Here is a 15506-nt window from a genome sequence, read left to right on the forward strand (position 1 = left end):
CTCTACTCAGGAACTACAAACAAGCTCCTGAGACGACTCCAACTCATCCAGAACGCCTCGGCCAGACTCATACTCGCCGTCCCCTGCCGCAGCCACATCACACTCCACCTGAGAGGCCTGCACTGGCTCCCCGTCAACAAAAGGTTCACCTTCAAGCTCCAGATCCACGCACACAAAGCACTGCACAACACCGGACCCACCTACCTCAACAACCGACTCAGCTTCCACACCCCCACCCGAAGCCTACGCTCAGCCAACCTCGCCCTCGCCACAGTCCCTCGCATCCGAAAAAACACCGCCGGCAGCAGATCCTTCTCCTACGTCGCTGCCAAGACCTGGAACACTCTCCCCCCCACCATCCTACGACAGACCCACGACCTGCTGGCCTTCAGAAGACTCAAGACCTGGCTCTTCGACCAGTAGCACCCCCCTTCCCAGCGCCTTGAGAACCTCTGGTATGTAGCACGCTTTACAGCTGCAGTGATTAATTGATTGCTGAGAAATTTGATACAACAATTAGCAGTTTTCAGTAAAGCCGTTTGGGTGCTGTGGCGTTCGTAATTACAAACTCCCAGTACCATATACTCTTAATGTCATTACTGCAATTAAGTCTAAGAATTGGCTCATTCACTGTAGGGGTACAACAGGGCTCATTCACTGCAGGGGTACAAGGCTCATGCACATGTACCCTCACCACTGGTATAGTGCACCCAGCTAGAGGGGTGGCTGACCTATGCCAGGGCAGTGGGTTGCAGGCATGGCAAACAGGGTTGTGGGCCATGTCGACGACACTTTGTTCTCAACCAAAACACGCAAACTGCAAAGGCAGTGTTTGTTTGTATAAAGGTACAGGGCCTTTAAGGGTGGCATAAAAAGTGCTGCAGCCCTTAGAGGCCTTCTCTGGTCACAGTGGCCTTAGTACCTGTGGTGCCATTTACAAGGGACTGACCTGTGGCCAAAGACTGCCAACTGGGTTCGGTTTACAATGCAGTTTTAAGGACAGAACAGAGGCCCTGTGTACCGGTTTTGCAGGAACCCAGGGCACACTCAGTCAAAGCACATCAGTAGTTTAGCAAAAAGTGGGGGCAACCATGCAAAAAAGGACACTTTCGGACACTAAGCTTTTGGTGAACACTCTGGGTGCAGTCGTGGCTCCGCATGGGAGCACTTTGAAGAATAGTTACTTACCTGTAATCTGTGGTTCTCCAGTATTGGTGTCTTTCATAGATTCACATGCCTGAATCATTCCCCGTCTGAGTGGGAGTCCCATGGTACATAAAAAAGCAATAATTATGCATAAAGTAACCAAAAAAACCTTGGTAACAAAACCGGGAAGTAAAGTAGCCCTAAGCTACAAGAAAAAACCTTACACACTTATGACTATCAAAGTCATTATGTACAGTCCAAACTGCAGCCAATCAGGCGACAGAACCCACCAGAATGTTCCTCAGAGGCCCAGGCTCTCAGATTCTTGCACAGGAGTGAACCAAAGTATAATAACCTAAATAGCCTGAGCGGAGGTGGGCGGGTTGCATGTGAATCTATGAAAGACACCAATACTGGAGAACCACAGATTACAGGTAAGTAACTATTGTTCTCCAGTATTTAGGGCGTCTTTCATACATTCACATGCCTGAATCAGAGTAGATAGCTGTACAGAACATAATGCTCATAAGACTCCTTTTGTACCATGGTAAATACATATCAGCAAAATGTATAATCATATATAAATACATCTGTGTTCAACATATGCAGAACAATGTCAAGATAAAGAAACAGTATGGAATAAGCATCTTGTAGAAAAGAGCATAGTGGAGGAGGGAGAACAGAAGCTCACCTTATTTGAAAAGATTGCGGAGAACAGCTTGTCCCACTGATGCCTCTGCATCGCTTGAGGCTTCCAAACAGTAGTGTCTGGTAAAAGTGTGTCTGTTGGACCATGTTACCGCTCTACAGATCTGGTGAAGAGGCACACTGGCAAAAAGTAGAGTGCGCTCTTGGGGTTGCTTGCGATGGTCTTCCCGCTTGATCATGGCATAAGCAAATTGCAGCAGAGATCCAACGAGCAATGGTTTGTTTTGAGACCGAATGTTCTTTCCGTGGTTTGCCATATGCCACAAACAGTTGATCTATTTGCGTATTGTTGCTGTTTGTTGCAAGTAGAACTTGAGACATCTTTTGATGTCAAGGGAATGCAAAGCAGTTTCTGCAGCTGTGAGCGGATTTGGGCAAAAAAAAAAAGTCTTTAAAATTATAGGTTCATTAAGTTGGAAATCAGCAGGGACTTTTGGCATGAACTTTGAGTTAGTGCGCAGCACTACAGATCAATGTAAATTGTAGAAAAGGTGGATGAATAGTGAACGCTTGGAGGTCACTAACTCTTCTGGTTGATGTTAAAGCCAGTAACAAGGAAACCTTCCAAGAAAGGAACTTTAAATCCACCTTGTGAATAAGTTTGAAAGGATGCCGCATTAGTTGTGTAAGCACTGTATTAAGGTGCCAAGAAGGAGGTGGACGTCGAATAGAGGGGGGGGGGGGGGGGGGGGGATTGGAGGGACATCCGGAACAACCCTTGAAGAATTGTTGAATGACTATTTGAATAAAGAGTTAACACCATCCTGCCGAAACCTTGAAATTGCCGCCAAGAACACCTTTAGAGTATAATGGGAGAGGCCGGATCTTGCTAATTGAAGAAAGAATGGTAGAATTTGTTCTGGTCTTGATGAAATAGGGTGGATATTGGGAGACTGATACAACACGCAAAATCTCTTCCATTTCAGTTTGTAAGTTTTAATCTTAACAGGTGCTCTCACATTAGCTAAAACCTCCTGACAGTCCGGAGGAATATGTAGGTGTGCGAATTCAAGGCGTTGGGGAGCCATGCCGCTAATCTCAGCGATGCTGGGTCCGGATGACAAATTTGTCCGTTCTGGATGGACAGAAGGTTCGGAATTGGCCGGAACTGGATGGGCTCGCACTCAAGAGGAGAAGTTCCGTAAACCAGTACTGGCGAGGCCACCTGGGAGCGATGAGTATCAGGCGGCAAGGTTTCTTGATCTTGCTCAGAACGCGTGGAACCAACGGAATCGGTGAAAAAAGTGTAGGCATATATTTGTGACCAATTCATCAAAAACGCATTTCCGAGTGAGTCTTTGTGGGGAACCCAACTTGCAAAGGATGGGCATTTTCGGTTCTGGCTGGCTGCAAACAGGTCTAGATCGGGATGCCCCCATTCTCAAAAAACTGTCTACGGATGGTTGATGTAGCTCCCGCCTTGTTTGTTCAAGTAATGCATACTTGTCGTATTGTCCGTTCGTATTAGTATGGATGTTCCTTTGATGACGGTTCAAAACGATTTTAGAGCCAAGAATATGGCTTGTAACTCTAGAAGGTTGATATGCCACCTTTTTTGTTCCAAAGTCCACCTTCCGTTGACTGTCATCCCTTGAAGGTGCCCCCCTTATCCCTCGAGAGAAGCGTCTGGTTATGGTGAAATCCGGCATGGACTAGAAATGCACATCCTTCTCTTAAGTTCTCCATCTTGCTCCACCAATGAAAGGCTTCCTGCATCCGAAGAGTGATGCGAACGATGTCCTCGAACGATCCTGAAATCTGGAGCCATTGAAGGTTGAGCTCCTCCTGCAGTGGCCTCATTCTGTAACGGCAGTTGGGAATCCAAGGAATGCAAGAAGAAATCATTCCTAGGAAGGACTTTTACAAACTGACTGAAACGCACTCTTGACAGCAAGGAGCGCGCGAGGTTGCAGATTTTGACTGGTCTTTCTTTTGAGACAAAGGCGTGGGTCAGTTTTGCTCCTAGAAAGGTCTTTCTCTGTGATGGAGTCAGATGACTTTTCGAAATTTACGGAAAGACCCAGAGAATGGAAAAGTAGCAGACACTTTTGAACATGTTCGGATGTTTGGAAAGAATTCGCCTTGATAAGGCAGTCGTCCAAGTATGGGAAAATTTTAATGCTCTGCAGGCGAAGGTGTGTGGTCACTGGCGCTATGACCTTTGTAAATACCCGGGGTGCTGAACGGAGTCTCTGCCAGCCACTGAACTGTAGAAATTCTGTGTCTGGGAAGGATCGGTACATGAAAATAAGCGTCCTGGAGGTAGAGGGTGGCCATGTGATCCCCGCCGAAAGCAATTGTAGAATTTCTTGAAGTGTTAACATTCGGAAGGATAGCTTCTTTAAAAATTTGTTGAGGGCGCGAAGGTAGAGAATAGGGTGCCATCCTCCCGACTTTTCGGATGAGGAAAAATCTCGAATAAAATCCTGTTACTCTTTGTAACAGAGGGACTTTTTCGATTGCTCCCTTCTGGATCAGATTTATTTGGGGAAAAAGCTCCTTGAGATTAGCAGGAGGTGGTCCTTTGGGAGGAGAGTTTGGGGGGGAATATTTGTGAATTCCAGAGCATGGCCTCTGGCTACTATATCCAAAACCCACTTGTCTGTAGTAATTCTGGACCAGTTCGAGTAGAAGTGGGATATTCTTCCTCCAATTCTTGTATGGGGCATCGGCAGAAATGGTGGCAGTTGGCTGACCTCATTGTTTTTTATTGGACTCCCGTCCACGAAAGGATTGCTTCCTTCTTGACTGCGAATAAGAGTTACTTCGCTGTCCATAAGATTGCTGCCTGTAGTTTTGGAATCTTTGATTAGTTTGGGAGGTTTGATAAGCAGGCTGTTGATTATATCCTCCCCTGTTGGTGAAGGATCCACGTCCTTTGGCACCACAAAAGGACAACTTCCGAAACTGCACCCTACCAAGAGACCGCGCCGTCTATCTTTATTAGCCTGAAGGGCCTCATCAACACGTCCGAACAGACTCTCCATCGAACGGCATATCAATGATCTTTGTTTGGACCTCTTGATGGAAAGATGTTGACTTCAGCCAACCTGGTCTCCTCAAAACTGCTGCACCCGCCAATTGTCTAAAACCAGTAGATGCCAAATCCACGGCAGAGTCGATGATTTCAGCCAAGGTATATTCTCCCTCCTGCAAAATCTTCAAGGCCTCGAACTGGGAAGGCTCAGACAGCATATTAATGTAGGGGGGAGAGGTCAGACCACGATTGTATCTCCCCAATATGGCTAGGGAATTTGCAGCCCGAACAGTCGTCGCAGCCATCGTGGCGACCTTTTTTCCAATTGAATCCAACCGCCTGCCATCCCTGTCAGGCGGAGCGGATATAGGAGACAAGGGGTTCCTGGCCGGTGTCTGCGCTGCTTGGGCGATGAGTCAGCTTTAGGCTGGTCGATGAGGCATGCCAGTGAATCGCTTGCTGCCTTATATTTGTCCAACAGAGGCAAGACTGCTGGAAGAGAATTGTGTCGCCATGATTAAGCCATCCTTCCAGATAAAATCTATTATTGGAATTGTCCTGATCTGTTTTCACGGTTGGTCCTTAAAATCGTAAAGAAAGCAGTCATCTTTCTTTGCCTCCATAAGGATGAGAAATCTTTGTTGCCCTCTCCATAAGGAGATGAAAACTTCCGATATCCAACGGAGGAAAGTCCACAGGGGCCGGAGCAGACGGTGACGGAGTTTGGATTTGGTATTAGTCCCACTCCGACAGCACTGAATGGTCATCCACCTCTCCCTCTTGCCTGTCATCAGTTGTATTTGTATCATGGGAATTGTTGGATGGAGGACCACCGGGGAGTCGGGAAGACTATTCCGGGGCACCTTCCTACCGCAAAGGTATAGCCGAGCGCCGCTGAGAAGCCCCCTTCGGGGAGGTCCTTCTCCTATGATCGCACTAGGTCCAGTAACACCACCGCACAGGACTCAGTATCAGTTGCTTGACTTGGTTCTTTATCAAAAGTAGTACGCTCAATATTTACAGCGGGATCGAGGGATCCAGTAAGAGTCTCAATGTCTGTAAGGGGGCTAGGGTAGCGGGACAGTCTTAGTACCAACCAGGTACGGGAGGGCTCTGCGCCCGACCTTGAGTGCTGGTCTCAGAGCGGCTCGGACGTGGGGAGCCGCGACGGCGTCTGCCGGGCTCGGGTGGTAGTTCCGCTTGGGTCGAGCCACGACGAGGTCAGCTGGGCTCTGATGGTAAGGTTCAACAAGGTCGGGCCGCGACGGCGTCAGCAGGGCCCCAAAGGTTCGTGAAGGTCTTTAAGCACGGTGGAGCCGCGACGTCGTCAGCAGGGCTCAGAGTGTGGGTTCAGGATAAGTCTTCTTCCGTAGGGTCAGCCGCGATCCGATCAGCAGGGCTCTTGACTCCGGGATACAACTGTAGTCCTGTTGTCGGGTCGCCCCAGATATAGGACTGGAGCCCTTTGATGTCCGGACCCTTGCGCCCGGAGGGGGCGGAGAGGCCGGGTAGGGAGCAGCCAGACGCCCAGCAGGAGAGGCGCCAGGCCCCAGAGAGCTGTGGGGCGATCGCACCTCGGTGTGGAAGGACGGTTGGGGGTCCCATCGATACTGCCCTCCGCCGGGAGTAGGAAGGGTTCACGTGGTATCCCCCGGGCCAGGGGTTGGCGCCTCGATGTTGGGCCTCGCTGGGACAGAGGCCGGGTGAAGCGGGGTCACGCAGGTGGTCACGTGGAGGGACGTATAATCCAAAATGGAGGAGCCCCGAGGTGCATGGGACCTCGTGCGGCTTAGCGAGGGGGAACAGGACCACGCCACGAGGCCGGCTCCCACAGGAATGATGAGATGGCAATGGAGAAGGTGGTCTGGGAGATTGGAAAGAAGGTATGGGAACCCTTGGCATAGGCGTAGACTGAAGAGACTCCGCCGATTCCGATGGAGGAAAGAGTCGATAATAGTCCTACAACATATATTGTAAATTGTTCAGCAATTCTAAAGGCATTTGTGCTGAAGGAATTGACAGGAGGTGGAGCTTGAGGCTCAGTACCTGGTTCTTCCTCCTGGTATTTAATAGTTCTGATGGACTTCTTGCAGTGCGGAATCTGTCATCCTCTCCAGATTAGTCCTCATCCTCCTTCAGAATCTAATAACTGTTCCGGCAGCTTCAATGGTGACAGGGCTTCCAATGAGGGGCCATGACATAGTAGAGAAGCTGCCGAAGGCTGGATGAAGCAGAAGCAGATATTGCAGTCCAAACCTGTACAGGAAGACGGGACCGTCGACGATGGCGGCAATAAGATGTGCGCTGATGAGGAAGTTCGTAGACAAGATGTGAGCCGTCGACGAGGCAATCTTAGTCGACGAGGTAGACGACGATGTAATCTTCGTGGACGAGGCAATTTTGACTAGTCAGTCTTAGTCGATGAGGCAGCTGTCGACGCTGCGGTAGTCTTAGTCGACGAGGCAGCCATAGTCGACGAGGTGGCAGTCGACGCTGCAGTTGCTGACGAGATCTTCTTTGTCCTTACCGTCTGAGCGAAGGAGAGATGAAATCTCCTTCGTCGACCAGATGGGTCTAACAGCCACGGAGAGCAGAGGTCATAATCATATACGGTCTCGGAGACGAGAATGTAACAGTAGACGATGTAGCGTCGACGACGAGAACAGACGACGAAGGGGCAGTCGACGACGGCATTTTTTGCTGAGGTAATTCCTGGCCAGGAAGTCGTTTAGGTGCCAGAGACTTTCCGGACCTCCTCGGGGGCGTAGCAGGCTTAGACTTGAAAGGTGGAGAAGCCTTCTTTGAAGAAGTAGAAGACAAGCCAGAGCCTTTAGCAGGCTGAACTTGTCAACACCTTTGCCCCAGGAGATAAGTCTTCAGCCATCCTCTTTCTGGAGGATACAGACGACCCAGAGGCTGCACTTTCTACCTCAGATCAAGGATTATCCTAGTCCTTAATCTTCTGTAGCCACATAAGTAGGCGCCCTTCTCTATCCCTGAGGGTTTTCTGAGGGAAGGTCCTGCAGATCTTACAATCCCTCACCTCATTTTACGGATAGAGGCAGTATACACTTCTTGTGAGGATTTTCAGAGAAAAGCCGGAGCTTCCCACAGGATTCACAAGGCCTAAAGCGACCTCTTAGAAGTTATCATTAAGTAAGCAAAAAACCAGAAAAAACTGAAGTACTGAGTAGAGCTCAGGGAGACTCCCATCACACGACGTGCGGCAGAAAATCTGTTAGCTTGAGCCTCTGAGGAGAACATTCTGGTGGGTGCTGTCACCTGATTAGCTGCAGTTTGGACTGTACATAATGACTTTGATAGTCATAAGTGTGGAAGGTTCTCTTGTAGCTTAGGGCTACTTTACTTCCTGGTTTTATGTTACCAAGGTTTTTTGGTTACTTTATGCATAATTGTATTATGTACCGTGGGACTCCAACTCAGACGGGGAATGATTCAGGCATGTGAATCTATGAAAGACCCTAAATACTGGAGAATTGATAATGCTTTCCTGCTACCACATCTGATATATGTGAGATACACTGGGTGAATAGGGATGTGAAAATATGCGTCCTTTAAGTCGTATTGACAAAGTTGCCTTATTGCAATAATGGAAGCACTAAGTGCAACCATATTGAAGTGTTACGATAGTACGTAGCGGTTTAAAGAACAGAATCGAAAATTGGCCGTAGAGACCAGTCCTTTTTGGGTATTAGGAAGTAAAGTGAATAAACCAGACTTTTGATGTAGCAATTGTACTAGTTATATAGCTCCTTTTGTTAAAATAGCCTGTACTTCTTGTTTGAGCAATTGGTAGTCCAGAGAGCCTGCGATTGTGAGGTGGGATAATGGGAGGATTGCTGGTGTCCTGACAGGTGGAAGATGGTCTGAGGTGGGGTGGGGGGAGGGGAGGGCAGAGTTTGTCCAGTGTCACTGCTTGTTGGGAGACGGAGGTACGGATTGGTGTGCCTTTACCTCTACCTTTAGAATAAGTGCCTCTATATCCACATCTGTAAAATCCTCTAGAGAAGGATTGAGTTTGGGGCCTGTATGACGATGGAGGCATCTGTGGATGTAGTTCTGGAACCTCCACTATAGCAGGAGTAACAAAAGGAACCCTCCATTGGAGGATGTTTGAAGTGCTGCCATTGATTTAGCCACTTAATCTTTTCTAGTGTTTCAGCCACTTGTGATCTGAAGATCAAAAGGGGCATATAAGATGGTTTGTTGGACTTCTGGTTTAAAGCCAGAGATAGGCATGCATGTCTTGAGGATAATGCCGTTTACTCCTCTAGCTGCAATGTCAGCAGCAAATAGTGCACACCTGATAAGAGTTGGAGATTAATTCTCCCTCCTGCACTAATTCCTGTTCTTTTTTCTTGTGTTCCTCTGGAAACTATTGGATTCATTTTCATTTCGTCCCAGAGGGCTACATCATACCTGGCAAGCAAACCCAGTGTTGGCGAGAAGTCAGTAATTGGCTGATTGAGCAGCCACTCTTGCCTGGGGCATCCATTTTATTTAGAATCTTTGTCTGGAGGTGGTGCATCAGCTGATGCTTGTGAATTTGCTTTTTTACAAGGATTACACTACTAAAGAATCTGGTGTAAGCAGGCCTCTTAAAAATGGGGTCAGATGGTGAGGATTTGTATTTTTGTCAACCCTAGGTGTTATAATGCGTGCCCGTGCAGGGTCCTTAAAAAAATTCTCTGCATGACCATACCTTTTATCATTCGAGAGACTGATTATTTGTGTAGCCCTTAATGTTTCAAATAAAAAGCCTTCTAAGGCTGCTTTATGTAATGTGACCCCATGGCATGTAGCTGCTCTGGCTTTTACCTCCCGATACGAGGTCATTAGGAAGTGAAGGTTTTGCAGGACAGATCAGTGAAGGGTCCACATTGCAGTCATGTCACGGGTCTGGTGGGCTTCATAGGTGTCATTGTTTTTCGAGGGGGAGGGAGGGGGGGGGAGAAGGAGGGTCGAATAGTGTAACTGGAGCGCCACAATACAAGTCCGAACCAGATGGCTGACTGAAAAAACAATGGAGTCAATGCTGCATGCGCAGTCACCTTACCTTGTGACTCAGACTTCTTCGAAGAAAGACTTGCAAACATCTGTACCCAATATTATGTGGCAGGAGTATGCAAAGCATGCGCATCTACAGCACATGTGCTACGAACATAAACTTTCTGGGAGGATCATATGTATAAATGCACAATTTGCAACAGGCTTTACAAAGGTCTTTAAAGATTTACATGTCAGCAAAATAAACCAAAATGTAGCAGAGGCATTAGACACCCAAAGGAAAGGTTTTCAGAAGTAGATTTAGACTTGGGTTTTCTGGTTTTGCTCAACTAGGCGAGTGTGCAAAGTAGCACAGGCTTAAGGCATGTAGAGTGTTGTGAACTTAAACTGACAAGTGGCATCGATTACTTCGAATCAAGCTGAGTCTCAAACGCTGCATCAAGTAGTTTAGTCATTTCTAGCTTAAAGCACCCACCATACATCAGCTCTTGCAGCCAACGCAGTAGTCTAGCATATTTAAGGAAACTGCACGATTATTTTGACGGACTATATACTTTGTGATCAATTTGGAAATTTATTTCCCTACTCAAATGCTGATAAAAGGATATAGGCTATGAATGTGGCTGCAAGGGTGAGAGTTGAAAGCTTCTTTACCTGTATTTGTGCAGTTGGGTACAGTGCATTAAGTGAAAAGGAAGCACTTACCACCATGACAACAGAAGATCTTCTCATCTACAATTGCTGCGATTGGCAAACAGTTGAAGCAGTCTGTAAAGGTTTTCCATAACTTGATATTGTACCTTCTTTTACCTAGAATAAAAAGCAGTATAGGCTAAACTACAGCCTGAAACGTTGTGCATGTAATTTCACATTAGTGTAGCATACAATTCTCAGCCATGAGAAAGTGTTGCTCTAGACCCACATAAAAGCAAAGTGAATTCTGCATCTTATGATAGATGGACTCCTGTGATTCTTCTCCAGGACCAAACACACTGTTACACATTGCAACACCACCAGAGTCCTCACAATTTTGAAAAACATTGATGCAGTTTATAAAAACAATTACATCTATATTTACCTGCAATAACAGGTCTTTCTAGCTACCTTAGATTTGAGGCTTCCCCAACTAAGGAGAGCACAAATTAGATTAGGCAAATTGTAGAGGGGGGTCTGCATTTTGGGGAGATACTAAGTTGCTCCAACCTACCTGAACATTACCAAACGCGAGATTCACTAGCAAGGATGCTACTTAACCAGATGGTTTTGTCACTGTTCCCTGAAGCAATCAGACCTAAAGATAAAGTGCTTGATTCTCTTTAGGTCCAATTAAATTAAGAGATGTACAACACTAACAACTGAGATAATATGCGGTTTATAGGCGCTGTAATTAAGTTATCTGTAGAAGTCTTATTTAAACAGAGGGCACTAGCATATCGAGACAGTTTGGTGAGCGGGGATTAAAAACAAATCCAACTTTAATCATTTGCAAAATGTTTGGCATTTCTCAAACTTATAAAGAAGCTCCAAAGCTTTGAAAGTAGATCAACCAACTATACTAACGTTATTTACGTTATTTAAAAAAGGACTGAACAACTGAGCTGATGGTTGGACTAAGTCAAATGAACTAGGTGGGGTATGGTCTCAACCTGCCTTTGATTATGAAGAAAAGCCCCCTGAATTGTATTGATTCTACATACTTACAGGAAGGTAGGAAAGATAGGGAAATATTGGATACAAAATACTGTAGACTGACAGCTTCTCTGCGCAAAATGTTAATAGTTAATAGTTTCCTAAATAAACCGTATTACACCAATTAATGCTTGAAATCTGTAGAAGGAAAACACCAGGCTGCCTGAGTTCCCAGTCATAAGGGACCAATTGCTCTCAAACCTATGTTCTTAGAAGAGACCTGGATCTCAACAGGCTCACAGGTCAAAAAAACCTCCAGATAGTTTGAGAGCCATCTTTTGTATTAGATCATTTGCACTGCTGGTATTTAGCTCATATCAATTTTGGCATATGCATATAGCAATAACATGGTGTTTTACTGCTGCAACACTTTGATAAGACTATGCAGCCTGCATAGGTCCAAAATCAAAAAATGGCAATACGACCAGTAGAATGATTAATGACAGGCACCACTGGCAATAGGCTTCATAGAAAGGAAGTAAAAAGACACTCTGGCCAGGTTAACATCCTCAATGCACAAAACAAAGTAGTAAGGTAAGGTTGTTGTGGCAGTCACCCCTGACCTTATTCAGAAGGGCATTGCAAGCTGCTTTTCCATCGAGCTTGAGGGAAAGTGTCCAACATTAGTATTCAAGAAACGAATCAGCAGTAACGATTTTCTAGAAGATTAGCAGAGACAGTTAGGAAATTGATAAGAAATGGATAGGATGGACCCAATTGGCAGACCACAGTGACATCGACTGGATAGAAAACAGAAGATAATAGTGAATATAGGTAACTAATGGATATACTACTGCAAGCACCAAAGCCTTTAAAATAGTATTTGGAAGTGGTCCAGTGAACCCCAATTTAAGGGTAAACACAAGATGCCCCGTTTCAAAAGGGATGAAGTAGTTATTGAATCTGGGAGGGGTAACTAAACAGAAGTGATGCTAGCCCAAATAAATGAGCATATAATTAAGAACGTTGTTTGTGATCAGCAATCGTTATGAATATTCCTACAGCTAGAATAGCTCTACCAATTAATGTGTGGGTTTGACATTTCATGGCTGCAACGAATACTGGGTGCTGGACTGGCACATGTTAGGAGGTGAGGTCCCCCTACTTTGGCTCCTTTTAGGGGATGCATCCTCCCCCCTCATCCAAACTAAGTTACAATGAACCCGTCCCTTGGACTAATTTGCCACTTCAAGGACCAATACAAGGCTGAAGCACAAATTCACAGTGGAACCCACACATGGTCCCCTGTGGGTTCCTGAAACTGAACCGGAGCCAAGCAGAATCACAGAAGACACTATTCCAATGACGCATAAAGAATGAAGTTAGTCTTAACAACTGCTACTACATACCATATACTGAAGTTCTTAAACTAAGCTGATGCATAAAAATAACATCTAATAACTTTTCTGTCATATGTACATTGATACCCTTTGGTCTTTTTAAGACAATAAATGGATTCCAGCCCTTTAGGCCCATCAGACTGAACACACGTGTGTAGCACTGATCTGCTGCAAGCCATGCAGCTGAAGCTGGCTAATGACTAAGCCACCAAGGCTCAGGTCTCCAATAAGCAAGTAGTCTAGCTCCCAGTATTTGAGACCCCCTTTGCAGCAGAGTGAATTGGAAAATTCTCTAGCCCCACAATTACTGATCAAAATCTGGAACCGGTCTTCCCGCAGCAGTCATATGCCTGAGTGAAGGCTGCAGCACATTTCAGTCATAGGGATTTCTCATTTCCCAACTAGGACATCCTTCTCTCTGAAAACAAAAAATGGGAAATTTTGGCAGCAAAAACAGGTTATCCGATTTCCTCCCTTGCTGTGGATTACTGTTTAAACCACCCTTACCAATTATTTTTCTTTCCCCATTTCTGCCTGGGTTGGAATTGTGGGATTGGTCTGCCACTTCTCTCAAAAACACCTTGGTATGGGTATGAGAATGGTCATCCGGTTCAGGACGATGGTGGTGTGCAATCGTTCTGCTCACAGGAGCCCCTGTGCTGGGCTTGAACCAGATGCCCAGAACGTCCATCAAGCCCTAATTGAAAGGCAGCAAGAGTTTGGTAGTGGAGACACCAGGCTGCAGGAACTCTTTCAAGACGTTAGTCTCGACTACCACCGAAGGAAGCTGCAGGTCCAAGAACTCCACAGCCCTATGCACCACCATTGCAAATGATGCCCCCTCCTCGTGGCCTGGTTGCAGGGGGGGGGCGGGGGGGGGGTGGGCAGCATGCCAGAAGCTAGGGGGTGTCCAGGCAGTGTGTTCGGAGGCTGTGGGATTTCCATAGGATCCTTCCAGAGTGGCGGTTAGACTGAAAATGTAGACAACGCGGAATCAACCAATGCAATCTACCAGCACGCAGGGGTACTGCTATCAAAAACCTCAGGATCCAGCCTGACTCTTGGATGTTCTAGGTAAGGCATCTGCAGCTAGATGTCTGATAATTCGATTTAGATCAGTCAGTATCATGAGGTAGTTCTTGAAGAGACTATGCACACTTCGGGTTCATGGTCAATTTGTGTGCTCCCAAAGACTTCAAATGATTCAGACTGAGGGACTACCTTATGCACATCATTCAAAACACAATCTCAAAGGGAGGCACCCAGAACGAACTGATTTAAAGCACACAAAAAAATTCGGAACCACCACCTCTCAATTGCATATAGATTTGGAGAAAGGAAGAAAGTCCAACGCTGCCTTCCTTTGTCGCCTCCTTCTGAGAACTGCCAATAGGCAAATACAGCGCTTAAACATGGCTAATACAGGACACGCTTTAGATCATACAAAGATCAGTTCATAAAGACTGCTAATGTTCCTCTACAGCAGGCATCCAAACTTGGGGGTGAGAGGGCCTCAAGTTATCAGGGCGCACCAGGTTCTGGCCAAAATAGGCAATATGCTCATAAGAGTGCTTTGTTTTCAGTGTAATAGGCCTTCACTAAAATCTTTTTTCAAATGATATCCTGGCTGGAAAAGGTTTTAAAAATGGAAGAGATCCCCCCCAACCCACCCATTTCCAAGATCCACACTGGATACTTCTACACATTGGTAAGGCATGCCTGACCAAAATAGTATGCTTGCCAATCATGTATTTGCAAAAAAAAAAAAAATCACAACGTAAAGTTTAAAGTCTAGACATATTTAAACATGGCCAGCTTAATAGAATTGTGAAAATTTGAGGTTCCCCATTTTTTTTTTATAGTGGTCATGGCATTAAAAAGTCTGAAGACCACTACTCACAAGCATCCCCTTCTAGATTTCATTACAGTGGGCCCAGCTAAAACACATTGGATTACATGGAAGACTTAATTCATAGAAACTATCAATTCAGCAAAACCCTTAAAAGCGGGATACCTCAAAGACTAACTAGAGGGCAATTAACAGCGCACTGATGTAGTAAAGCAAACAAGGAGATTGACGGAGCGCTGAAGCTTCACTCGCCCACAGTCACAGATCCGGGTTGAATCCATCATTTGTTAGCTCACTACAAACCCAGCCATATACAAATCAGTATTGACCCGTTCCTTATGTGAATAATCCAGCCAAAATGCCAAGCTAGGTCTTCTCTGACCCGGGAACAAGCATCCTGGACCGGTTTCGGGGTAACATCCATCATCCAGGCTAGCTTGAATACAGTGGCAGTGCTGGGACCCATGTCTGGGCATACCCTGCCAACTTAGGACGAAAAGAAGCAAACAAGGAAATGGACGGCGCGCTAAAACTTTCCAGACACTCACCCCCTGATGTAGTGAACCATGGAGTGCAATGCAGTCATCTACAACCTGACTACAAAATACATATATATAGCTAAAATGGTCCCAGAAACGTCAAGTGCAAATCTGGTGGTCAGAGAGTCTAACTACTTGGAATGTAAGTAGAAATGGAATGTTAAAGCTAATAATGATTACAATCAATTTGTTAGAAACTCGCAGCAGGAAAACCCACTGAAGGATGAAAA

The 15506-nt window shown here is 46.0% G+C and overlaps 1 protein-coding gene across 1 annotated transcript in view; it reads right to left on the reverse strand.

The window, feature by feature from the left end:
• Positions 1-15506, reverse strand: part of PPP1CC (protein phosphatase 1 catalytic subunit gamma) — a 246939-nt gene that overhangs the window by 65551 nt on the left and 165882 nt on the right. The window contains exon 4 of the mRNA XM_085635867.1: positions 10565-10669. Coding sequence (XP_085491993.1) covers positions 10565-10669 — 105 coding nt within the window. The remainder of the gene's footprint in view (positions 1-10564; positions 10670-15506) is intronic.

The sequence above is a fragment of the Triturus cristatus genome, chromosome 11, assembly GCF_964204655.1.
Source record: "Triturus cristatus chromosome 11, aTriCri1.1, whole genome shotgun sequence".
NCBI classification, from domain to species: domain Eukaryota; kingdom Metazoa; phylum Chordata; class Amphibia; order Caudata; family Salamandridae; genus Triturus; species Triturus cristatus.